This window comes from Martes martes, assembly GCF_963455335.1.
Source record: "Martes martes genome assembly, chromosome: 4".
Taxonomy (NCBI): Eukaryota; Metazoa; Chordata; class Mammalia; order Carnivora; family Mustelidae; genus Martes; species Martes martes.
The window spans coordinates 29,997,228-30,024,065 of record NC_137891.1 but is presented as its reverse complement, the minus strand read 5'-3'; the positions used below and the strand labels follow the sequence as shown (position 1 = coordinate 30,024,065).

Sequence of the window (26,838 nt, the reverse complement as noted above, 5' to 3'; positions counted from 1 at the left end):
TGCTGGTAGTAACTGGTTTTTTTTTTTTTTTTTCACTACACACTCTTGCAATTTAAAAAAAAAAAAAGCAAGTTGCAACTACGCCCTTGATTAGGCAGTACAGATTGTTAATTAGAAAAAAAACCCAACCCCTGCATACTAATCTTTTTAATAATATGTATGATTTAATGGGAACTATGTGTAATGCTCTTCTGCTATATACTTCTGTGTCACAGTTATCGTAATGAAAAGCACTTGTACAACTGAGTTGTAAGCTTTTTTTCACAGAACACTATTTTTACTTGAAACAATGAACCACAGATAAACCAAAGCTATTCAGAACTGGGCATCTGGCAGACATTTTCTAGAAAATAAAGTGAGCTGAAACTTAAAAACAAATGGTAAAATTAGACCTTTCCTAAAAAAGAAGAATTTTGGAAAATATGTCACCAAGAGCTTGACTACTAACCAGTATGTTGAGGCTTTTCTAATAACATTTAGTGGTGATACTAATGGGTGTTTGTTTTTTTTTTTTTTTTAGTATTGTATGTATGTCAACATAGTTGGAATACCTGCATAGCTCATGGATCTAACATTTCCCAAACAACCAATGGATGATATTATATAGGCACGGGTACAAGATCCATTAAGGTGTAATACTGACCATTATAGTTCAGACTACCAGTATCACTGAGATTCAAAAAACTGAATAAGGTTTCCGATTCCACTTATAATAACTTTTAAAGTACTGCTACTTGTTGACTTTTGTTGGATTACCAAAAAAGAATATTCACAACTATCTGAAAAGGCTACTAAAACAGCTTTTTTGTAACTCTGTATGTGTAAGGCTAGGTTTTCTTCATATCCTTCAGACAAAATAACATCAGGTAGGAAAAATGTATTTTATGCCAGAAATTGAAAAGTCTGCAAAAATGTGAAACAATGCCACTCAATAGTCACTAAACTTTTGTTTTTAAGTTATTCTTTAAAAAATTAGTCAACTATAATCAATTTACTACTTGTCAATTACCAAATATATTTTCAATTTCCCAGTTTTAGGAAATTAGACAAATCCCTATAACATCTAGTGCCACCCAGGTGCATAATCTACCTTTCTGTATTATTACCTTTTGCAAAGTTTATTTATTTAATTGAATTTAAATTTTTTTTTTTTACATTTTAAAACTGACTTCTAAAGTTTCTTTTCTTTTAAATTTATTTTATTTTTAAAGATTTTATTTACTTTAGGGGTGCCTGGGTGGCTCAGTCATAAGAATCTGCCTTTGGCTCAGGTCATGATCCCAGGGTCCTGGGACTGAGCCCCACAATGGGCTCCCTGCTCAGTGGGAAACCTGCTTCTCCCTCTCCCACTCCCTCTCTCGCTGTCTCTCTCTGCCAAATAAATAAATACGATCTTTAAAAAAGTTTTTATTTATTTCAGAGAAAGAGCATGAGCTAGAGCATGAGTGGGGGGAAGGGTGGCAGGAGAGGGAGAAGCAGATTTCCTGTGGAGCAGGGACCTGGGATCATGACCTGAACCTAAAGCAGATGCTTAACCCACTGAGCCACCCAGGAGCCCCAGTTTGATTTTTATCTTAACACTTTCTGCAATCTCAACTGAATTACCTTTGTATTTCTAGTATCCAGAACAAAGGGTTCTACTAATTAATTAAACATATTCTATATGCCTTCTAAATTTCATATAATCTATAAGGTTGTAAGGAATTGATCCATTATCGTTACCCTCTTGTATTACAGAATTTTCAGTGGGTTTGAATATTTTTATTTCCCTTGTTTGCATGCTTCATTACTTGAAAATATTCAAAGAGCCTGTTAAATTTAATGTTACTTCCTAAATACACATGTAACTGCAGAAAACACGGAAGAGTGGGCCTACTAATAAGTAATATCATGGAAAGCCAATTTCTAATGGTTCCTATCAGGTAGAGCTGTCCTTATTCTTAACCCATCCCCTAAGTATCAAGATTACAGCCAGGTGTTACCGGCAACGCCTGAGTCAAATCTGCTCATTCAGGAAAGGCTCTTCCTCCCACACGGAATTTTGGGGATATCAATCAACTCTTATCTTACAGAATTTATTAATCAGAACAGACAAGACACTAACATTAGTGTTATTTTTAATCTCTTTTCATTTGAATGCATGTTTGGTTAATCTCCATAAATACTGAGAAATGTATCCTTAATTCTTTTTTAATATTCTCAGAAAACATCTTTTCTGTAAGATACATAGATAGTTCAACATTAAAGACAGGTATTTAACTATTTTACTAACCAACATTTCCAAATTTCTTGCAATGATTTATTAGTCATTTTCCTGGATACTCCAGATTCAGCCAATACTGGTATGTCTCAACTATTGCATGAGATTGTAATCATCAGTGTCACAAATGAAAAAAGCCTCTCTAAAATGTAATGGCTGCATAAAAGTACTTTTCAAAAGGGTGCTTCTCAAGAATCACTGCCTTGAGAAGATTAAATAAACAATGCAACACAGCAGAAAGAGATAAATCAATTTAATCTCTGATAAGAGAAAGCTACCAGATCCGGAAGACTTAAGAACTTGATAAAAGACATTAACATATTTAAATTAGAATGGGGGATGGGGGGAAGAACACAGTGAGAAGTATTGATCTGAAATGGAATCATGAAAAGAGAAATAAAAAAGCAAATCTTGTAAATGCCCATCCAAATGTTTAGGGTGACAAGTCAAAAAATGTTCATTATTGGGGCGCCTGAGTGGCTCAGTGGGTTAAAGCCTCCGCCTTCGGCTCAGGTCATGATCCCAGGGTCCTGGGATCGAGCCCTACATGGGGCTGTCTGCTCAGCAGGGAGCCTGCTTCCCCCCGCCCTCTCTCTGCCTGCCTCTCTGCCTACTTGTGATCTCTGTCTGTCAAATAAATTAAAAAAAAAAAAAAAAAAGTTCATTATTTGGTCCTAGTGAAAGAACAGTCCTACTGTGAAGATAGATAGGTTAGGCCAGCTTAACCTGATGGGGCCGTTAACAACAGTACAGTCCAAATTCACTTTCCATTCTGATTCCAAGTACTTTACTTTTGTAAATTTTTTAAGATTTTATTTATTTATTTGACAGAGAGAGAGAGAGATCACAAGTAGGCAGAAAGGCAGGCAAAGAGAAATGGGGAAACAGGCTCCCTGCTGAGCAGAGAGCCCAATGCAGGGCTGGATCCCGGCACCCCAACACCATGACCCGACCCAAAGGCAGAGGCCCCACCCACTAAGCCACCCAGGTGCCCCGATTCCAAAATCTCTAAAGCAGCTTCTTTGGCTTAAAGGTCGATTTATGAAGAACAAAACTGAACCAGTCTCAGCAAGACTGATTTATAAACCAGAATACTTCATAATGAGAAGTGTAAGTGGTAAGAGTTCTGACCCTGTAAGTTTTACACATAGGAAGCCAAGAGAAGGAAGGCTGCTTTAAGAGTACTTGGAATCAACTGAGTTTACTATACTAAAGCCCAGAACCAAGTATTATACCCTTGGTAGGATCTTACTTTAGTGTACAATTGTTTCTGGTTTTTTAAATTTTTCCCACTAGCTTTTACTTAATTCAACATACAGACTTTGATTTATATACCTTTTCAGATTATAAACAATTTATCATGGCATTCAGCAAATGGCAAAATATATAATAAATACAATTTAAAAACTGTATATATATAATTTCAACAGTGAATTTCCCACAAACAGGATTTACGGAATAAAAACTCAGAATGAGGCTATATGTACGCATCAGTGAATAATGTGAATCTAGAAGGCATACTTAAGTACCATAAAATACCTCTAATAAAAAAAGAAATATAATGTAAAATTATAAAATTTCACCTCTTATCATTTATACTTAAAATAGGATGCAAAGATCATGTATTGTCTTTTATCTTACCTAATGCCATGTATTTTTTTTTCTTTTTTTTTGAAGAAAGAAAAGCATAACTTCCTGCTACAAAAACTCTTCTGCCTATGTTTGATTTTAACATACTGGGTCATCATGTTGTTAAAATACTATTAATACTGAACTTACATTGCCATGTTAACATGAAAAATAAAACAAGACTACTTCTGTGTAAGACTGCTTCTTTTTAGCAGATCCAGGGGAATATTTAGCATTTAATGCAGAGAACAGAACATATACCATTCAAAAATGGTTCCCTGGTTCTCCATAAAAAAAATACTGGTATTTCTCAGCTGGCTGGGTATTTTTCATCTGCATTACCACTAATAACTTAATTTCTCTTATTTTTCTTTTTTTTTTAATTTTTTAAAAAGATTTTATTTATTTATTTGAGAGAGAGAGAGACAGAGAGAGAGCATGAGATGAGAGAGGTCAACGGAAGAAGCAGACTCCCTGCTGAGCAGGGAGCCAGATGTGGGACTCAATCCGAGGACTCCAGGATCATGACCCAAGCTGAAGGCAGTCGCTCAACCAACTGAGCCACCCAGGTGCCCCAATTTCTCTTATTTTTCAAAGTGCTATTGGTTATGTTAACTTCCTGAAGAGATCAAATATTTTAGTCTTAAAAATCTTACTAAAATGAACATTTAATGTACATTTATTAAAGTACATTAATTAAAGTCACATTTATTTATATGACTCAGTTTAGGATATCCCATCAACTTCTCCAAAAATATTGCCACAGATATTATTTCCAAGACTTTGAAAACTACAAAACGACTTAAAAACAGGTTATTCAATCTTCACTGATATTTAATGCAGAAGGGTATTATACCATCTATGTCTAAGCTATACCTTTATAAATTAAAGTATACATGCATTTTAGAGAAAAACATTAAAATCATAATTTGACAGAAAATAATAAGCAGAAATCAAGTGAAATGTAACAACTATATCTTCACTTAGATTAACATTGAACAAATGTACGGCTCAAGAATGTTTATATGAAGTTTATTTACCTAACAATATAGTCAATATAAGCCATACCATGAACCAAATGCTAGTTATTCCAATCTTGAACTATGTTTATCTAAGCACACATACAGGTCAAGAAGCTAATATTGCCCCTGTAATCTATAAAACTCAAGTAACAATCTTAGAAGTTTGAAGATCTGTATTTCAAGATGATTATGGATAAACTGGCAGTTATCTAAGAAGGGCAATCAAAATACTAAAGAGTCTGAAAAATTACACACTTGATAAAATCATAGATATTTAGCCTGAAGGAAGAGATAAAGAAAAATTATCTTCAATTATCTAAGTGTTTCTACCAAGCAGTTTTGTTTTCTGTTGTTCTAACCAAATAAGGAATTAGAAAATTCAAAGGCACTTTAAGCTCAAATGGAAAAATAAATTTTTAAAAATGATTTGTAGCTAAAAACAGAGTAGTCTAATTCATGAAGTAGTTAATTTCTTGGCACCAAAGGTTGGATAATTGAGCAATGATATAGCGGATTCTGGGATGTATACATTTCTTCCATGTAATCTGGCCTGGAGCACTAATTCTAAAGCTTTCATTAATATGTTAATTACCTGGAATCTTGTTAAGATGCAGATTCTTATTTAGTTCTTCTAGGGTAAGGCAGAATCATGAGATTCTACGTGACGCCTATTCTGCTGGCACAGGAAATACACTAAATAGCTCTTCAACAGACTTAAAATACACTTTTTTCAAATAATTTACTTGAGTTACACAGAAGTTTTTTTTTTTTTTTAAGATTTTATTTATTTATTTGAGAGAGAGAGAAAGAGGGAGCATAAGCAGAGGGAGTGGCAAAGGGAGAAGGAGAAGCAGGCAAGCCCCATGTGGGGCTCAATCCCAGGATCCTGGTATCATAACCTGAGCCAAAGGCAGATGCTTAACTGAGGCATCCAGGCACCCCCATGTAGGCTTTTTCAATTAACAAGCCAATCTACCATGTACAGGGGGAAAAAAAGGTTGACAACAAGTTCAAATGTTAGAGAGAAGTACATTTTTAAGTTAAAAAAAATCCATGTAATTTCATATAACAAAAGCCAGAATTATGCAGTGAAATAACTTACTGTGGCTGGTAAAGGAAGAGATCAATTATGTTATCACGCCCTTTGGGGTGGTTGAAGAAAACGAACAGAGACCAGTGGATGAGCCACGTTCGCTGCTGAAGAGACTGAAGTGGAGAACTCACAGACTAGAGGGTTAAAAAATATATGCACAGGAAAACTTAATATATGAGAAAGAGGCAAAAGAATAAACATCACTGATCTCCAAATTTGAGTTAGAAATGAGAACCTTCTGAGGCATGCTCTATGGCCATTATGATGTAAGTCCTATCCCGTAGACCCTTTGCACATACCTCAACATTAGAAATTACCTCCCTGCTCTAAGAAATAGATTCAATAACGACTGCTAAGTCATTTTTACAGAAGCCATAAATTATACTTATTTCAGAAAACATTTTAAAAGGACTGAACTAAATACTCCATAAATAGTTTTATTAGATACAACTGTAGGTGAAAACTGTTACCTTCTACACAGGACTTTACTGAGGACCTATCACTGAGCTGGTACTAATAGAATTATGCCATTTTCACTGTACAAATAAAAAAGGTGCAGTAGCTGTAAGAGATATGAAAACTTGAGTTCTTGTCTCTAAGAGCCAAAAACAGTTTGACAGCTTCCTTTAGGGAGATTCAGTGAAACGAGTCAACCTACTACTAACCCACTGTGATTTTTATGTCAAATCAACAAAAGCTAATCTGAACCTTTTTTCCCCTTCCTCCCTCCTTTCACCCTTCTCCTTCTTTTTTTCCATCCCCCCCTCCCCAACAACCCCCCTTTACAAAAAAAAAAAAAGTACACAGTGTTTTCCTTATCAGAAAGTATGAAGGTACACAAATATTTCAGAGAATCACCCTGGAAAAATGTAACTCACATTATTATCTATGGTCTCTTTTAATCGTGTAAGGTCTTCCATAGCTGCATCCCAATTCTGCATTAAGATTTCAGAGGCCAGTTTTCCCCAGAGTGAACTCAAAGCATTTCTATCTGTTGCTGGAACCTGTTTAAGCAATCACAATTAATTAAATTCTAAATATTCTAGGAAAAAAAGATACTGTATATTTTATACCTTACATACCCACCTAACCTACTAAAAGACCTCTAACTTTCTATCCCAAGCAGTAATTATCTAAGTCCTTACTGGATCGTGCTGGTTAAACTGATTCAGTTTCCATTTAGCTCAATTTACTAAAAATAGCAGCTCAGAGTACCTGGGTGGCTCAGTCGGTTAAGCATCTGCCTTTAGCTCAGATCATGATCCCAGGGTCCTGGGACTGAGCCCCCATCAGGCTCCTTGCTTAGCAGAGAGCCTGCTTCTCTCCCTCTCCCTCTGCCTGCCACTCCCTGAGCTTGTGTGCTCTCTCTCTCTTGCTATCTCCATCAAACAATAAAATCTTTAAAAAAAATTAAAGAAAAAAGATTTTATTTGACAGAGATAGCAAGAGAGAGCACAAGCTGGCAGAGTGGCAGGCAGAGGGAGAGGGAGAAGCAGGCTCCCCACGGAGCAGGGAGGCCGATGCAGGGCTAGATCCTCTGACCTGAGTTGAAGGCAGACGCTTAACTGACTAAGCCACCCGGGTACCCCTAGAAGTTTTTTTTTTTAATTTATGTTTCTAAATCACAACCAATTCAAGACACATTCCAGGTTGATATTAAAATGTGATAAACTGTGCATCTGAAAATCAATATGAAAGACATCTTTTATACCAACATTATCAAATAGGGCACATCAGACCCAAAACTTCCAAGAGTCATCATTACTTAAGCTTTCTTCAGTCAAGGAAAAGTACGTTCAAATCAAATGGCATGTACTTAGAGGAGATAAATTTTAAATTCTGAGTGAAAAGAATAACAAAAATCACACCACTAAAATATGATCACCAATAGTTCTAGCATCTTAAAATCACTTTTATTTCAAATATCTCCTGGATGAAGGGAGAGTTATATTTTGAGTCAGACCAAAGGGACAGAGAAGGCAGATTTTAACAAAATAATTAAAAAACAGTGTTAATCCCTTTTATTTATTTTTGTAGTAACTTTTAAAACCAAAACGTTCAAAAATCCTTACCAACTCTTCTCCGCTATTTCATTCCAAATTAATTCATTTCTTAGAGCACAATCAAATAGGATGCATGTAAATATTCCTTGATGTATTCTAAAAGCCATCAAATTTTTAAAAAATAAAGGTACATTCTGGGGTCACACAGCTTTAATTTACACAAAACTGACCTACAATAGGTCACCTGGAGAGTCAAATTCTAATCTCAGATCATAGTTACAATGGTTCTTTCATAGCTTATGTTTCCCTAACTATAGATTTAAAAGAATAACCAACCACCAGACAAGCATTTAGAAATGAAAAAACTGGTATTACAAAAAAACCAAAGTAAATAACTAATATGTAAAACACAGACATTTTTCATCCCAAATCCAATTCAGGATTTTTAATCTTTACTACTAACAATATTTTGAACAAATACATAGATTTTAGTGCCTATCTAAACAAAAGAAAAAGAGAAGTAAAATTACCCCTTGTTTTAAACTTAGCTTGGTTAGCCCCTATCAATATGCCAACTCCCAGCTATTCAAATGTTTTGTCACACAGATGGGACATAAATTTAAAATAAATTTCACATAATTTCTAAGCACTACCCAATCACTAGATTTTAACTACTCTTAATGTAAAACATTGATTTTTGTGTTCAAATCATGGTAATCAATCATCCAACCAAATGCCCTTTGAATTTCAACACAAGACCTGTTAGGCAATGCAAAAGCTTAAAACTGAGAATTTTTCTTAAGTTAGGGAACAAAATAGGATCTTCATATTTAAAAAAAAGGAAACAAAAAAACTTCACAAACCTTTAAGTATATATACCTATCATTTGTAAACATTTTCAGACTAATTATAAAACTATACTACATAAATATAATATACTGTTAAAACTAGAATATGTTGTATTTGTTAGGATAAAAGGTTTTTGTAGCAGCACAGCAAGTTTTTTAATCCCCCAAAGTTTCATGCGTACTACTCTGGCTCAAGTCCATGTCAGTACAGTTGGCTCTTCATACCAACCTGCTTTCAAGGGTGGATATGCTAGAAGAGTTTCAGTATCTGGATTTCCAGCAGTTACCTTAAGTTTCCATGTCTTAGCAAAATGGCACATTCACTCACCAACCAGCAACAATAAATTTACTGTGCTAGAACTCTAACATGACACTAAATCTTCATTCTCAAAATTCACTCCCAGCATTAACAAATGATATGAATAACCAACTCTTTTCATGTAGCTGTAATCATATCAGGCTTCTGATTTTACAATCCTGGTTTAAGCTGTTTACATTTCCAAAGTAATCAACTTTTGCTCTCCTAAATCCTTCATAATATTCAAAGTAAAACTGATGGAATTTTCTGATAAGTCACTACAAGTTTAGCATCACTGATTACCTTCAATGCACTTGCAAGCTAACCACGGCTAATCTGTAAATTAAGAATATTCACAAACGCAAGTAAGAGAAAATAAATATTTTTCAAATCAAACTTTGAAACAAACTGAGAATCTTTATTTCCTTTTGAAGGAAGGATGGTAGCTTTAAAAAACGAAGTTAACTACTTTTTAAGTGTAGGAATTAGCAGTATTAATAAAACACCAATCTCTTCCCTTCACAGCTCCCCCAAAAGGGCATATTTAAATTTCCAAAAAAACAACCAAAGATAGAAGCCATAAGTCTTTTCTTTCTGGCAGGTATATGGGGCTAAGAGAATAAAGGCACCAGAAAGCAGAGACAGAAGAAACAGACTCTTCCAAGGTTAGAAAACAGTAAGTCCCTGTCTTTAGAGGTCATTTCCCAACATCTAGGATTAACTAGATAAATCAGAGACTTAGGTACTTGCTGACTAATCCAAAATGAGTAACAAATTATAATTTCTCAAATAAGAAGCTAGTTAAAACAAGGGCATTTCGATAACTGATACACTGATACAATTACCTACACAGAAGGTAGAATGAGAAAAAAATTTTTTCAGTTGAAAGCCTGATTTTGGGGCGCCTGGGTGGCTCAGAGGGTTAAAGCCTCTGCCTTCAGCTCAGGTCATGGTCCCAGGGTCCTGGGATCGAGCCCTGCATCAGGCTCTCTGCTCAGCAGGGAGCTTGCTTCTCCCTCTCTCTGTCTGCCGCTCTACCTACTTGTGATCTCTCTGTCAAATAAACAAAATCTTAAAAAAAAAAAAAAAAAAAAAGAAAGCCCGATTTTTTCCTTTGGCTTCATGTAATTTTCCTTTTTCCCAAATTAAAGCACTGAATCTAGGAGCTTGTCAGACAGGCAAATGAAAATAACAAACAGGGTTCTTTATGGCTAGAAATTTGCTCTAATAGTACAATTCAAACTCACCTTCCTCTTACATTATTAAAAAAAATCATTGAGCTTTATTTTCTAATAGCTAAGGGTAGAAGTAAATGGAAAAAAGCTACTAATAAGGCATAATTTTTTTTCAAATATCATTAGAACTTCATAGTTATTTGAAACAAACTCAGGGGATACATATAGCTTGAGATATTTAATTAAAATTAGGAATAATGGGTTTATTCAAAAAATATTTATTAAGCATCCACAACGTGCTGCTCACTGTGCTACAGAGTAATTTAACAAACTGATCACGACAGAATTTTGCTAATGCTAATCATACAATTATACATAACGTAATAAATTAGCAGCCCTTACGTTTTGTATTTCAAGGACAAGTTAAATCTCCCTCCAAATTCTGAAGTCCTGATACAAGCTTTCCTATTTCTATTTGTTCTTTGTTGAGGAAAGTTTTTCTCCTTTCACCAAGGATTCTTGAAAATTTATGTACAGACCCAAATCTATAGACATATTTTGACAAAACAGGAGAATCCTACAAAATCTGAGAGAAGAAAAACAATTTACTTACCAATACTCTAAAGAAGTAGAGATATTCTGCAGCTCCAGAGTAATTCCCACATTCATATTGGAATTTCGCATACCTGTAGAGTGTATCTAAATATTCCTGCCTAAACTAAAAAAAGGAAAAAAAAAAAGCATCAGTTATATTTTTAACTCTGAGTTTTAAAATTCAAACCATTTACTACTTTAAATATCCCCAGACATCAGTATTTTCAGTGTATCCCAAGTGTCACAAAAAAATAAATAAATAAAACAAAAAGCATGAAGAAACACATGAATCTTAGAACACAAATTATCAACTGACGGATTTATCATTCATAATTCTGGTCTCAAAAGAGTTATGAACTGTAACAATATCTAATTTGTTGCAATGAGCATTTGAATTGCAGGGAAAGGTCTGAGGTGTGAGGTTCTCAGTTAGTGACTGAGCTTAAACAACTACCAAGTGCATGAATCCCTGTAAGGGTTTGTGATTCTGTACAATAACATGTACAAGTAAATTTCAGTTCTCTGTGAAAACTAGCCCCAAATTACAGCAACTTTTAAAGCTAGCAATGCAAGCAAAGTAAAAGTAATGTAAGAGAAAGGCTATGAACTAGAACACTGTCAAACATACCAAACATTGTATTTGGAAACCAGAAAGAATAATTTGCACAGTGATCAGCATACCTCTTGTTACAGGTGTTAAATGAGAAATAAAACTTGAATGCAAGTAAAGAATTAATTATATGCAAATCCTCATACTCTGAGTTAACACAAAGAAAAGGAGAGTGGGAAATGACTACAGAAGGCTATAATAAAATTCCTTTACTGGGGATTTATGAAGACCTTGATAATATCAAGAATTACTATATTCCACAAGGCAGCCAAAATATTACCCAATTCTACTGCTCAAAACATTTCTAATTCAAATTTAGTTCTATCTTTGTTAATCCATCAGAAATATAAAACAGTACCTATTCCTTGGTTATTCTAGAAAAAATAAAAAGTTTTGAACATTTCTATGATCTAAAGTTAAATATAAGCACCTCATTTTTCCATCAGCATCAATTTTTAAAAACTGAAGTTTCAAAAACATACCAGGTCTTATATTTAATAAATTAATCTAGAAATAATACTCTTATAGGCTTCAAACCTTTCTATGCAGCACTATTCTTTAATTAGCCTATTAAAACAGCATAACTAAAGAAAATTTTTAAAATACCACTTACACCATGCTTGTCCGCCAGGTAATCAAAGAGCATCCGACCATCTCTTAATTAGAAACAAAAATTATATTTTACAGGTCACAGAAAACAAAATAAGCATATTCAAAGTTTATCCTATTACCCACATAAAGCCATTTAAATACCTTAATACTTAAAACACTAGAAATAAGACTTTCAGAATAAAATAAACAGAACACTACAAAATTAATCAATTATGCTTAACTTACATAACGATGCCACACACCCTACTGTAATTATTATCTGTATCAGTGTCAACCCAATTGAACCTTTCTTAAATTGGCTTTGCATAATAACTAAGATGTTGCTAGGCAGGCTGGTGAAAGACAAAGTGATCAACAACGACATCAAGGAACAAGTGATAGATGGGCACAGCTTACTGGGCATTTTCAAAAAAGAAAACATTCTCTTAATGCTTATCAAAGAGGGAATGCTATGGCATGTTCTTCCAGAGCATAATTTTACCTGAAGATTTAGTGGGGAAGGAATATATCATCACCAAAATTACATGCGTATAACATAACACTGAATATGAAAGATGCATGAAATTTTAACCTAAGACTTCAAAAAAAAAACTTAACACTTGTGGATCACAGTGAGTAACTTTGTGTTACACTCCTTGTATCTTTCAGATACATAATCGCTGTTCCTTGGTTGACTGGGTATTTCCAGGAAAGGTATGAGAGGTAAAATGTTACATGTTCAGTGAAATTTAGGTATTGGAAGGAAGAGGTTATTCCTTTGCAAGTTTTTAAAACACAATTCCATCCTTTCATTTATCTCAATGCCATGCCTGTTAAACTGCAAGGAATCTTCTCTAATAATTGGTGAATAAATCTATATTCATCTTGATTCATACTGTAATCACATTAGTTTCTAGTATTTAAGTGACTAGACTAAATTTAGAATTGAAATTCTAAATGTTGTGTTGTACCCTAACAGCCGGATTATGTCAGCTGTTCCTTTGTGCGCACTTACAAGTGATCTGAAGGTTTAAGCCATTATATTCTAAGTGTAATAAGAAGTATAGCACACATACGCATAGCTATATATTATTGCTTTGTAAGATACAGCTATCTGTGTATATAAGTATATATCTACCTGTATAGATAGATAAAACATGGTGTAGTTAGTTATGTAGTAGATTACATTATAATATGGTATAGTAATTGTGCACTATTTGGTGTTTTGCTTAAAATTATCTGGTTAACACTTCCCTAAATCATAAATGAAAACTTGAGCTCATCTCCCTAAAAGTTTGTTTTGGCCACATATTGTATGAACTAAAGACACAACATGGCAAAAACTTGAACACTTTCTCTAGTAAATACACTGGCAGCTAAGATTTACCACAACGGCAATATTCAGTTTTAGCAGATTTTGTTTTAAAGATTCCTAATAATCCAAAGGGCTTCAATTAATGATAAACATTAAGTCAGAATGAGGCAACATGCATTTTTTGGAAACCAAGCAATAGGTTTATTTCTAGTTAAAAGGAAGTTAAGAATAAAATAACCTTATCAGCTCCACACTACCCTCCCTTCCTGGGCTGGGCAATGAGGTTGGAAAGATACTAGAGAATGCAGCCAAGTGATAAAGTGAGCTCAGGTTTCCCTCCTGGTACTGCCCAGGCACAGGTACATCAACCTCAGTACTACTGACACTTCTGGGCTGGATAATTCTTTGTTGGGGTAGGGTACTGTCTTATGCATTGCAGGATGGTTAGCAGCACCCCTGGCCTTTCCTTGCTGGGTGCTAGTAGCACCCCTTCAATTGGGATAAGTAAAAATGTCACCAGACATTGCCAATGTCCCCTGGAAAGAGAGGAAGAAGGCAAAACTGCTCCAGCATAATCAGATCTGGATAAATGGTAAAGAAGTTAAAAATAAAATTAGTATTACTATTTACTAAGGAATTCCTGGTCCCTACACCATAAGGATAAGTGAAAACAAACAGATAAAGTATCAATTAAGCCATGAATTTTATGATGGAATATTAGATAAAATTTGAATTTTTAAAATTTTTTCAGTGTTCCAAAATTCATTGTTTGTGCACCACACCCAGTGCTCCATGCAACAGGTGCCCTCCACAACAGTCACCACCAGGCTCACCCCCCCCCCGCCCCCCCAAAACCCTCTGTTTGTCTCTCAGAGTTCACAGTCTCTCATGGTTTGTCTCCCCCCTCTGATTTCCCCCCAACAATTTGAATTAACATTTGTCTTAATCCAGAAAAGAGAATTTTCAGAACTCAAATTAAGGGAGGTTACCTGGTTGACTGCATCTGCCTTGTAGTTTCTGGATCCTCAAACATCTTCACAATTGGTTCTGTTTCTGCCTGAAGCTGTTTCAGTTGTGCAACAACTGTGGTTCTTTTTTCTCTCAAAGCTAATTAAAAATGCAAAGGAGTACTCTAATGTTAAACTATACTGCTCACCATGAGGATGTCTCTGGAAAATTTTCAAATTATTTAAATTATGCATAAATTTACTTATCCCCAATATATTCATATGCCAGCAACATCAACTCAGTAAGTCTCCCAGATCCATTTTTTTTTTTCTTTCTAGTAGTGCAAAGGCACATAAAGAGGGAATCTTCTTCTAACTCTTAAAGAAAACTGAGGAATATGCAGATACAGCCTGGGGGAGGGGTGGCTGCTAAGGAACAATTATCTAATTCCACATTTCAGAAGCTTCATGTTTTTATATTTGTTCTCACTGAATGTTCTCAGATGAATATTATCCCAGATTTTCTGAACAGAGACTCGGAGGGTTTACATATGACTACAGATTTTCAACTAGGCTGAATGGAATTTAAATCCAGTCAGTAATCTCTTTTCACTATAAATCTAATTCTGTAATCTCTCAAACCCAGTTCTAGTTTCTTTTAACTGCATTATGAAGAGACAGAGAAAACTTGCAGATAACCTACCCTGCAGACGTGTTTTAAACTTTCACTAAGAAATAGTTACCTTTTTCATCACAAACTAAAATTTAAAGAGCTACTGTCATTTACTATAATTAAAAAAGGTGACAATATTTACTGTAGTAATTTGTGTTATATATTAAGAAGTATTACTACATATTAAGAAGTATTACTACACAGATACAGGGTATCTGTGATCAAATTTTGGAAAATGTCAATTTAAACAAAGTAAATTGTATCTCTATTGAAAGCATTCTTAGAATTTTTTAAAATACCAGGTTCATAAGAGAAATAATACATTTTTCAAACTTACGGGAAAACTTTTTTTTTTTTTTAAGGAACATCTATTACCACAGAAAACAAGAATGTAGAAAACACCATACCAGAGTAGTTCTCCAATTTAAGTGCTGGGCCTCAGCCAACAGTTTCTGATTAAGTAGATCTGGGGTATGACCCCCAAATTTGCATTTCTAACAAGCTCCCCAGGTGCACTGATGATCTGGTACTGGGAACAATACTTTTGAGAACCTTGGCTCTACCCAGATGCTTCAAGATGAAAAGAAATCTCTAAGGCACACAGATACTCAATGAAAAAGTTAGCAGGCCAAAACCAGCAACATTCTCAGATCATTCCTAAGGAGACAATCTAATTCATAAGCCCAATTCTGATGTTACATACTATGAACTGAACATATTTGAAAAACACTTTTTAAAGAAGTTCCACACCTTTTGTGGTGAGAAAATAATATACTTTAGATGACATGTAACCTTCGTGTTAACTTTCATTCACAGAACTTTTAAACCATTCAAATAGTTATTAAAGACTTTTGACTAAAGCTCTTTTATAAATCATAAAACTTTAACATACATCCTCATTTCATGAGAGAAGCTGACAAAACTTACCATGTGGAATATCATCAGAATAAAGGTTTTTGTATACATCCATAGCAAAGTCCACCATGTTGGTATCACTAAGGAGATCCAATTTCCCTTGTAATAATTCTTTTTCATTATATATCTGCAAGAGAAAATTGCGTTCTAATGAGTATGCTGAAGTTCTCCCATACAAACTGATAAACCACACCAACTCTTATCGACAGGCACATGTAGTTGTTTTCTTGCCACACCAGGTAATTAGAATCTAAATTTTTTTATCTTCTCACCATCTCACATCCACATGATAGGCACTCATCTCTCCTTGGGGTGGCCTTTTGTCTATCCCCATATATATTTTTCACTAAATCATTTGAATCCTTTATAATCCTTTCCCATCCATACCACTAAAACAGAACTAGCACCCGTTCTCTAAGTCAACCATGTCATACCAGGTTTTTGCAAGGACGTCAGGAAACAATTTAACCTACAGGTCAAGGACCAAATAGATACACCAGCAAACTCACATAAATGTGAAGTTTAGGGCAATGAGCAATATGTAAGGATCCTATACAATAGTATTCAAGGAGATAGTAACCAAAACTTAAAAAAAAAATTTTTTTTAAATATGCAGTCATCAGGATAAAGCTTCAGCAAAAGATTTGCATACTAAATCCAATTTTGTCAAGGAAAGAAAAATGTAGGAAGATTCCACATTTCAAGCCTGTGAAAAGATGAAGGTGATCAAATGGTACAGCCATGAGATCAAAACTGAATCTTCCAAACTCTACGAAGAACTCCAACAAAATAGTAAGAAAAGAGAGAACTGAAAATGGCTATAAAATTTTAATGGCCACTTTACAAGAGTATAACCAAATAGCCAACAAACACCAAATGTCTCAACTTCATTCATTATACAGAAAATGCAAATTAAGCCATATTAAAAACACAAACCAAAAAAAAAAAAATGGCAATACCAGTGTTGGTGTGGATTTAGAGTAACTGAACACCTACTCTTCTGGCAGAAGTACAACTGCTTTGGAAAACTGTTTTCATCTCCTAAAATCAAAAATAATTTTTGACCCAGTAATTCTGCTCCTTGATACCCAAGAGAAATGGGTGCAAATATTCAAAGGACATTTCCAAGAATGTTCATGGCAGTACTACTTGTAATAGCCAAGCTTATCAACATTAGAATGGTTAAACTGTAATATACTCCTATAACAGATTAACATTCAGCATTCGAATCAAAGAACTACAGTTATCCTACCAACTTGGATGACTCACAGTGTTGAATAAAAGTCATACAAAGCAGTACAATGCTTAATTTCATATACGTAAAAGCAAAACCAGGCAAAACTATTCTACTTCAGACTAGCGCTTACCTTTGGGAGGTGTGAGTAGTGACTAAGAGGGATCAGTCATAATATCACAGTTATGATATTTGTAATGTTTCATTTATTGATCTGGATGGTGGTCACATAAGTGGGTTCACTTTGAAAAAAGGTGCTTATATTTGGCACTTTTCTGTATGAATGTTATATTTGATAAAAAGTTTACTTAAAAGAAAACAAAACAAAAAAAGCCCCGAGGCTTCCTTTCAGTATACCGTATAGAAATCTAATCTTGTGAAAACATCTTTCCCTAGCATGCCAACCTCTTCTTGCCACTCCATTAATAGCTTTTAATTTGTATTGTCTCTTATCTATTGTAGATTCAAAGCCCTGCTCCTCAGCCATCAGATCTTACTGGCCTCTTAAATCTGTAGCTGCTTATTATCACCTTCCTTAAATTCTGCCTTATACCCACAATTACTCTGTAAAGGGCAGACAGTAAATATTCTAGACTTTTGAGCTAAGAGGCAAAAATCTAGGAAACTAGGGGCACCTGGGTGGTCAGATGAGCAAATGGACTCATGGTTTCAGCTCAGGTCATTATCTCAGGGTTCTGGGATAGAGCTCCACATGGGGTTCTACACTCAACAGGGAGTCTGAGATTTTCTCTCTCCCTCTGACTCTGCCCTCCCCTACCACAAGTGCTCTCTTGCAAGCCTTCTCTCTAAAATAAACAAATCTTTAAAAAACAAACAAACAAACAAACAAAAACAAGATAGTATAAGTACTATAAGAGTTTTCACAATTCCTTTTCTTTTTGAAGCAAAAAATAATTGACTAAACTTTTTTGTAAGAGAACTACTCATGGAAGTATGAAATTTGGGGGGGGTGGGAATTATTTCTCTTAATTGGGGTAAAAAGTTAGTGTTCTATAATTGAAACTGTTTGCAAATGTTCATCACTTAAAAATTATTTTTAGGGGCACCTGGGTGGCTCAGTCAGTTAAGCGTCTGCCTTCGGCTCAGGTCATGATCCCAGGGTCCTGGGATCAAGCTCCACATTGGGCTCTCTGCTTAGCAGGGAGCCTGCTTCTCCCTCTCCCTCTGCCTGCTGCTTTGCCTACTTGTGGTCTCGTTCTCTGTCAAATAAATAAAATCTTTAAAAATTAAAAAAGGAAAATATTCTTTTGACATTTCTTCCTGCTGTCATCCTCTACAAATCCAACATCCATACTGATGATTCCTAAGAAACTCAAGTCTTAAAATTTCCCACAACTTTCCACAACTTCCATTTAGTACCTCATCTCTAAGATTTCAACTTAAATTCATCATCTCTTTCACCATTACCATTAAAATGCTTCATTATACCCTCTGTTCTTTTTAATTTTTAAATTCCCTTTTTTGGTTGTCATTTACCACATTAGATCCATTTTTAGCTATTTCAAAGATCTTCTCATTAGTAGTATCATCGACTCCATCCATTTTCTCCAACTAAACACAATTCAATGTCAATCTTTATTTCTGGAAAAAAGTCATCTGTCTTCTATGTTCTAGCTAGGGACGACTATAAAATGTTTCGGAAACAGGCAATAATGCTACTTAATCACATCTGTGCTTTTCTCTGCTAATAAGCAATCTCTAAATGACATGTAAGTCTACCTCCAAACATTTCTACACTACTTAAATAAACTTCCACTGCTCCTATCACTTACAGAGTGATTGTCATCAACTCTTACAAATGTATAATTTTCAATCTCAGTTGGGCCATCCACACTTCCCAATCCTTATACTTTGGTCAGTTTTCTCAGTCCCCATTTCCATTCCTTATCTCACTCTACTCTCACACAGGATGGCCTAGCCTCCTAATGGAAAATACTCAGGAATTCTCACTTTGTCCCAGAAGGCTAAGTGCTTTATATGCATTATCTCATGTAATTTTTCGAACCCTGAAAGATTTGTGGCAGTATCAACACTTTACGCATGAGACAGGCTTACTTAAAATAAAAAACAGCTCTGAAATACAGAGATATTAAGTAATCATTAAAAGCCTTTAAGCTCCTCTGTTTTACAGCTAAGGACACAACAGAAAATAAAACAAAGATCCTGCTCTCATAGAGCTTACATTATCCAGCATATTACAAATGTATCAAATTGTTACTCTTAGGAATCATGATCGCTGCCTCCAACCTAACCATCTAAAACTCAACTTAAAACCTATCCTCAAGGGGCACCTGGGTGGCTCAGTGGGTTAAAACCTCTGCCTTCGGCTCAGGTCGTGATCCGGGGATCCTGGGATCGAGCCCCACATCGGGCTCTCTGTTCCTCGGAGAGCCTGCTTCCTTCTCTCGCTCTCTGCCTACTTGTGATCCGTCTGTCAAATAAATAAATAAAATCTTAAAAAAAAAAAAAAAAAAAACTATCCTCAAAGTCCTTTTTGCCCACTGAATAGAATCTCCAACTTTGATAGCACTCTGCCCTTACTTCTCTGACCTTTTTTTTTTTTTTTTTTTTGCCTCATATGTAATTATAGACCTTTATCTCCTCTAAAGGATAGGTAAGTTTTTCAGTGGTGAGATGTCTGGGTTTTATCCTGGATTTAACACAACTCCATGATAGGCCTATACTTAGTAACTGCTAAGTAAATCTGTCTTCCTCTTGGTGTATTCCAGCCATTTTACCAACATTATCTACAAAGAGGCAAGTACTGAGCAGTTATTTTCCACCGATTCTCAGCTGCCCTTCATGGTTTTGCTCTTACCCTATGAAAACCTAATTTATACTCACATATTCCTTCCTGTTATGTATCTGCCTTGTAAGACAAAAGTGTAAAGAACACAGTACAAGAATATGAACTTTGGCTGATTTTGAAGCAGTTCTGTAAGTAGCTGATAAAGGATTTCAAATATGGCATTTTTCTATTCCTTGATCTTTGGTGAATTATCCTCACACATCCAGAAAAGGAAAAGGCAGAATGTACCGTTTTATGCAAGCTCTAAAATACAGGTGTAAGTACATCCTACTTAAGGAGAAAAAAACAAAAAAACAAAAAAACCTCTCATGACAAAGCTTTATATTGCTTTATTTTTACATTCCTGAAATTTATTGAAAATAAACTTTGCTTGTTCCCTAACATCACAACTTTAGAATCCCGTTATGTGTTTAGAAAAGGAGCAGATAAATTTGAGGATTAAACCTAATGAACAGTAAATTCCAGGAAGATCTGACGTTATCAAAACAATTTAATGTTTATTTGCAGAGCTTTTCTGTTTTACTGTTGAGCCATAAATCCACTCCCCAAATTAGAGTTCCCTAAGTAGGCTTATGTTGTAACCTGCTTTCAGATACAGAATTCATTTACTTTTCTGGCCAATAATCGAATCCCTTCAACATAGTAACATTATTGTAATTACTAAAACGTACCAACTTCCCAACAAATTCAAGGTGTAACTAAGCCCAGTATTTCAAAACTTTCAGGATTGACATTTGGAAATGAGGTACCAGAACCACAGGCTAATTCTAGGTATCTTGAGTAGCTAAATGAAAGTTAACCTTCGTGTTACTCGAAGTCTGTATATACCGGAAAACCACTTTTAAGTTAAAAAAAAAATTGTCCAATTTTTTTTTTGTTTTGTTTTTCTTTTTGGCGGGGGTGGTGGGGTGGGGGGAGCCGTCCCCATCCGACAAAATATGCCTCGCTTCTAGGAAGTGGCTACTTGCCGAAAAACCAGGAAAACTCTCTGCGAAGAATTCACAACTTAATGTAAATTAAAAGACCAGGTATTTAAGTGTAAGAAAATTATTCCAAAGATCGGAAAACAAAAACAAAGCCAAGCACACCCTTCCCACAGTTCCCTTAAGAGCAAACAAGATCTGTAACATTCCAATTTGCTTTTAGAAGCAAGCGTTACTGCAGGGAAGCGGTGAATGGCTGGTCAACTTGCGAGAGGAACTGACGCGGAAGTCCCTCTGGCACTGTCACCTCCAGTAGTGAAGCAGAGACCTCTTCCTCTCCTAAGTTGCCTGCTGTCCCCTCACTTCTCACCACAACCAAATTCTGCGGTGCTAATTAACTGGGACGATGCTAAATTACCAGCAGATCCTTACTCCCCAACGCAGGACCAAACTCGCGGCCGCCTCACACGTGTATCAGGCCTACGGCTATCGCCACCGCCTCTAGGCCTCGCCCCGCGCCTCATACGCTCCCACGCCTTCCTCGCGGTCAAAGCCCCCCTCACCTCTTTTACGGAGAGAAACTCAAGCAACGGAAAGACTAGATGCCGATCCAAAAAGTGCGCGATGCGAGTGGTCAAGTCGTACTCCGCCATCTTGCCAAGTAAAAAGGGAGTCTGCCCACTAAAACTTTATTGACAGCGCCGACAAAAGAACAAACAGGTCCGTGTTGCGCAGGCGCAGTAGTTAAACACGCCAAGGGTAAGGGGGGGTTTCTGCCCTAAGCGCTCAGAGAACAACGGCGCATGCGTGCGGGTCCTCCCTTCCTTTGGGCAACTCTGGGATTGGGCAGAGCCGCGAGCGCAAGTTCTTGTTTGCAAGTTTGCGGGTTACTACCTACTCTCCGTTCGGCTAATAAATTTTGCAAAAATCTGAGAATTGACTGCTAAGGGATAGTCGGTTACATTGGGACGCGGCAGAAGACGAGATAATGAAGCCCTTGCTGTCCGGAAAGTTGCATAGAAGGAATTCCTGAGGTTTTATTTGGCATATAGTGATCGTTTTTTAATCTTTTGCTAAATTAAGGTGGACGGGTTTCTAGGCGGGAAACAAGTTAAGTAATTATCGATTATGGTAAGAGCCATAATTGGGTGGGGGTGGTCGGGCTGGGCCTATTTAATTAGGGGGGGGGTTAGAGAAAAAACTCAGAATAACAATTTAACTGAGAGTTGTAGTGACAGAGAGAAGCGGCTAAAATTGGAGCCAGGGTAAAACCAGGGCTGGTGGATGGCTTAGCAAACAAAAAGGTCACGAGACAGGAAAGGACTTGGTATATTCCAAAAGCTAAATATCCTGTGTGACTAGACAGTGAGATGAAAGACGTTGAGAAGGGCCAGGTCATGATTAAGGTAAGGAGCGTGGATTTTATTTTAAGTGCTCTGAAGTCTCCTTTGCTAGTCCGTTTTCATCTTTCAGGCCTCTTCATTTTGGACTGCCTCAGGCTCTTGGACCTCTTCTCTATGTAAGTCAATACCCTAGGTGATATCATTCAACCTGGGGGCTTTAAGTGTAGTCTATACATTGACAACTTCCAAATTATAAGCCAATACAGAATATTAACCGCAGATGCACATATATCTAGCAGGCTAGTCAATATCTCAATATTAACATGTCCAAAACCAAACTCTCCCATGTAGGTCATCAGAACCTGCTCTTTTTGTACTCTTCTCCATCTCAGCGAATGCTAATTCCATCTGTCCAGTTGCTCATACAAAACCTTGGAGTCATCTTTGACTTTTCTCTTTCTGTTACACTGTGCACTGAATTCACCAACAAAACCTTTGGCTTTAACATCTGAAGCATATCTAGATCCAATCAGTTCACACACCACCTCCAAAGTCCCTAGTCCAAACCATCATCCTACCTTGCATTGATTATTGGAGTAGCTTCTTCACTAATTACCTTGCTTCCCCTCTTTTCCACCTGTGATTTATTCTCACAAAGCAGCCAGCGTGACTTTTAAAACTCAAATATGCTTGAGACTATCCACGCTTTGTTATCTAGCACTGACCTCATCTTCATTTTATCTCTTCTTGTTCACTCTGCCCCAGCCCTAAGCAACGCTATTTTTCTGTCTGTATAGATTTCCCTATTTAGGACTTTCATATGAATGGAGTCATATAATATGTGGCTTTGTCTGTCTGACTTTTTTCACTTTGCATAATATTTTCAAAATTCATTCAAGTTGTAGCATTTCATTTCTTTTCCTGGCCAAATAATATTATATGGCTATACCACATACGGTTTATCCATTTATCCACTAATAGACATTGGGGTTGTTCTCTCTTTTGGCTACTATGGATAATGCTGCTGTAAACATCTGTGTACAGATTTTTGTGTGGACATACGTTTTCAGTTTTCATGGCTATATATCCAAAGATGGAATTGGTGGGATATATGGCAACTATGTTTAATCACCTGAGGAACTGCCAGACTACTATCATTTTGCAAGATGTTAACACTGGGGGAAATTGCATAAAGGATACGCAGGATCTTACAAGTGCCTGTGAATCTACTATCTCAGAATTAAGTTTGGGTTAAAAAAACGATTCCTAGACTTTGGGCATAAGAAACTGGGTTCCCACTGGTGACTCGTAGATGAAGGGAGAATGATAAAGGAATAGGTATGGGTACTAAAATCAGGAATTCTGTTTCAGACAGAATAAGATCCCTATTAGATAGCCAAGTGGTGATGTGTAGTATACAAATTGAGATACTATTCTTGATCAGCTGATATAGTTGTTACCACTTACCATGCATGTAACCTTGTACAGTAGACCCTCCCCCCTTATCCATAGCAGGTATGTTCCAAGACCCCTAGTGGGTGCCTGAAACCATGGACAGTACAGAACCTTATATATATTATGCTTTTACCCATACATACATACTTACATGATAAAATTTAAATTATAAATTAGGTACAAAGTTTCCTGGAAGCCCAGAAAGTAAAGTTGTAATAGAATATAGACAGGAAAAGAGGAAGTTAAAGAAATAGCAGCCAAGGCTTCCAGCAGAAGTGAGCTGGAGCAGAAGAAGAAAGCAAGCAGGTACAGTATGGAAACTTACCAAAAAAGGAACAGAGGACATTCTTGAGAAGCAGAGAGAACTAAGATGCAATTCAGTTTGATTAACATTTTGAAATTTTACCATATGGAAGGTATTAAGCTAAGTGTTAATGGGAATATATAATCAGTAAAAGCTATATAGGAGCTTTCAAACTAATAGGTGGGAATTATTTATTCATTCTATATAAATCAAATACAATGTTCTAGGTCCTGGGAATATAAAAATAGAGTACCTTCTCTAAAGAAGTTTATATTCAAGGGGGAGGAGATGGATGCAAACAGATAAATACATACTGTGTCCAGTGGTGGTGAATACTGTGAGGAACAATATACAAGGCAGAAGTTAGACAATTGTGGAGAAAGACTTCCGGTTTATATAATGTGATTAGGGAAGGCCTCTCTGGTAAAGTAGAACGTGAAAAGAGACCTGAAGAAAGTAGGGAACCTGTGGCTCTCTAGAGAAGAAAAATTCCAGGTAAAGGAATATTAAGTATAAAAGTACTGAAGCAAAACTGAATGCATATATATAGAGAAACCAGTTAAGAGACTATTGAAATAATTCAAGCACGAGATGATGGTGGCTTAGACAAGAGTGATAGCATTGAAAAAGTTGTGCACAGTAACAAAATTCTGAATATATTTTAAATGCAGAGCTATCAGTCAAATAAATAAATAAAATCTTTAAATGCAGGGCTATCAAAATTTGCTAATGGATTAGATAAGAAAAAGAAGGGTCAAAGATGACACCAAGGTCTAGAAGAACTGAGAGGCCATTTACTAAAATGAGGAAGGGTGTGATAGATGCATGTTTTAGAGGAGAGAAGTCAAGAGTTTAGTTTTGGACATACTATGTTTTGGATGCCTATTAGACATCTAAATACAACTGATGAGGCAGTGGTGTATAGGAATCTGGAATTTAGGAGATAGGTAAAAGCTGGAGACAGAAAACTAGATCTTGTTAACCTATTGGTGAAATTTATAAACATGTGACTGGATGAGATCAGAGTATGAGAGTGTTTGGAAGGAAGGCTAAATCTTAGGCACTTCAATTTATAAAGGTTGTGACAACTTAAATCAAGTAAAAAAGCTAGAGTAGAATGGGCCAGCAGGTGGTGGAGAGAAGAGGAGAACCAAGAAAGTGGTGTCCCAGGCCCCAAAGGAAGAGAGTGGTTCAAGCAGCAAAGAGCAAAGAACTATGTCAATTGGTGCTGTTGGTTCAAAAAAACAACTGAGTATTGTCCTTTGGCTTTCAAAAATATGCAGGTTATTGTTGATCTTGATAAAAGCAGTTTCAGTGAGTAGCAGATGAAAGCTTACTTTGTGCAAGCTCAAAAGGTGGGAGAAAAAGTGAAACAACATATATAAACATATCCTTTGAGGAATTTTACTAGAAAGGAAGGCAGTGGAATAGAGCTATAGATGTGCAGTCTAGGGAGGGTGTTTTAAAAGTTGTGTGTATACTGACTGAAATGATATAATAGTTCTGTATATAACCATAACGGGAGGATAGAGTATTAGCAGAAACTGTAGGGAATATGAAAAGAGCATGGCTTCCAGTCAGGCTGATCCCAGAGATTGACTCTCAATGGGAGTAGAGAGAATGGAGAAATCTTGGTGGGTTGGATATCTTTTGTATTTGGACTGCTGACTTTTTACAACAGCTATGGAAGAGAGCCTTGCAGGTGATTGAGGAACAATTTGAACATTGTATGTAGAGATACAAAAACAGAAAAGTGGAAGAAATATTTGAGAAAGACAGCTTGGGAAGGTAGCTGAAGATTGAAGTCTAGGGGAGGATATGCCAGAAAATAAGACAGGGGTCAAATAGTAGAAAGCTTATATGAGGAATTTGAAATATATCTGAGGTCATGAGGAACCTTAAAGTATTTTTGAGTATGAAAGTGAATAATTCTGTGTTTCAGGAAGATAATTCTGACAGTTGGGTGGACCGTGGATTAGGTAGGTAGTGAAATACAGCCAGACTGTAGAAGGTCTTCAAAACCAGACTGGGAAACTTGGATTTGATCAGATAGGAAATGGGAGCCACTCATTTAAGTTCTTAAATTTAAAAAAAAAAAAAAAAAAAGTTAAAAAAAATGAAGACAGTGGTGTTTTGTCCTTTAAAATTAAATTAGAAGTGATTTACAAGTTGGATTAAAGTGGTGACAGATTGGAAACTCTGTTGATTTGCCTGGCTTTTCCCCTGGAATTTTCCTTGCTGGTTTATGAAAATATCTTGTTTCTTTTTATAAGAGATTTAGCCCCAAATATGGAAAATCTGACATTCTTGCTTTAGTCTCTTCCTAGTGTTTTAGATAAAAAGAGATATTACAGAAGAACAGGCAAGGCCTCACCTGGTACTCAGTGGTATTTGATTCTCATTCATTTATTAGATACTGATTAAATACTTTCCATTGGCTATCACCAAGTCAGGCTCTAGGGAAACAAACAAACAAAAAGAAACCAATCTCAGCCCACAAGGAGCTTATAGTTAATGGGTGGTAGCAGGTGTGCAAAATGTAAAATAATTGTGGCATAGTGTGAGAGAGTCCATGCACAGAGGGCTCTTGGGGGTCCAAGGGGAGGGAATGATTTGCTGCCAGAGGAAGTTGGAGCTTCATGGGGAAGGTAGTGTTTGACTACCTCTACCTAAATAGATGTAGCTAAGAAAAGAGGAAAGAATGTTTCAAACAGAGAGATAAGCAGGAACACAGGCTTGGCCTTGAAAAAAAGCTTAGCGTGATCAAAGATCCCAT

General features: G+C 36.1%; 1 protein-coding gene across 1 annotated transcript in view; it reads right to left on the bottom strand.

Annotated features, from left to right (window-relative positions):
• The window catches only part of EIF3E (eukaryotic translation initiation factor 3 subunit E), a 44,348-nt gene extending 22,706 nt beyond the window's left edge, over positions 1–21,642 (bottom strand). Inside the window, exons 1-7 of the mRNA XM_080802464.1 lie at positions 21,524–21,642; positions 15,986–16,100; positions 14,428–14,545; positions 12,146–12,188; positions 10,942–11,046; positions 6,883–7,008; positions 6,014–6,138 (exon numbers count right to left, since the gene is read on the bottom strand). Coding sequence (XP_080658590.1) covers positions 6,014–6,138; positions 6,883–7,008; positions 10,942–11,046; positions 12,146–12,188; positions 14,428–14,545; positions 15,986–16,100; positions 21,524–21,613 — 722 coding nt within the window. The 5' untranslated portion in view covers positions 21,614–21,642. The remainder of the gene's footprint in view (positions 1–6,013; positions 6,139–6,882; positions 7,009–10,941; positions 11,047–12,145; positions 12,189–14,427; positions 14,546–15,985; positions 16,101–21,523) is intronic.
• Between the last annotated feature and the right edge of the window lie 5,196 nt (positions 21,643–26,838).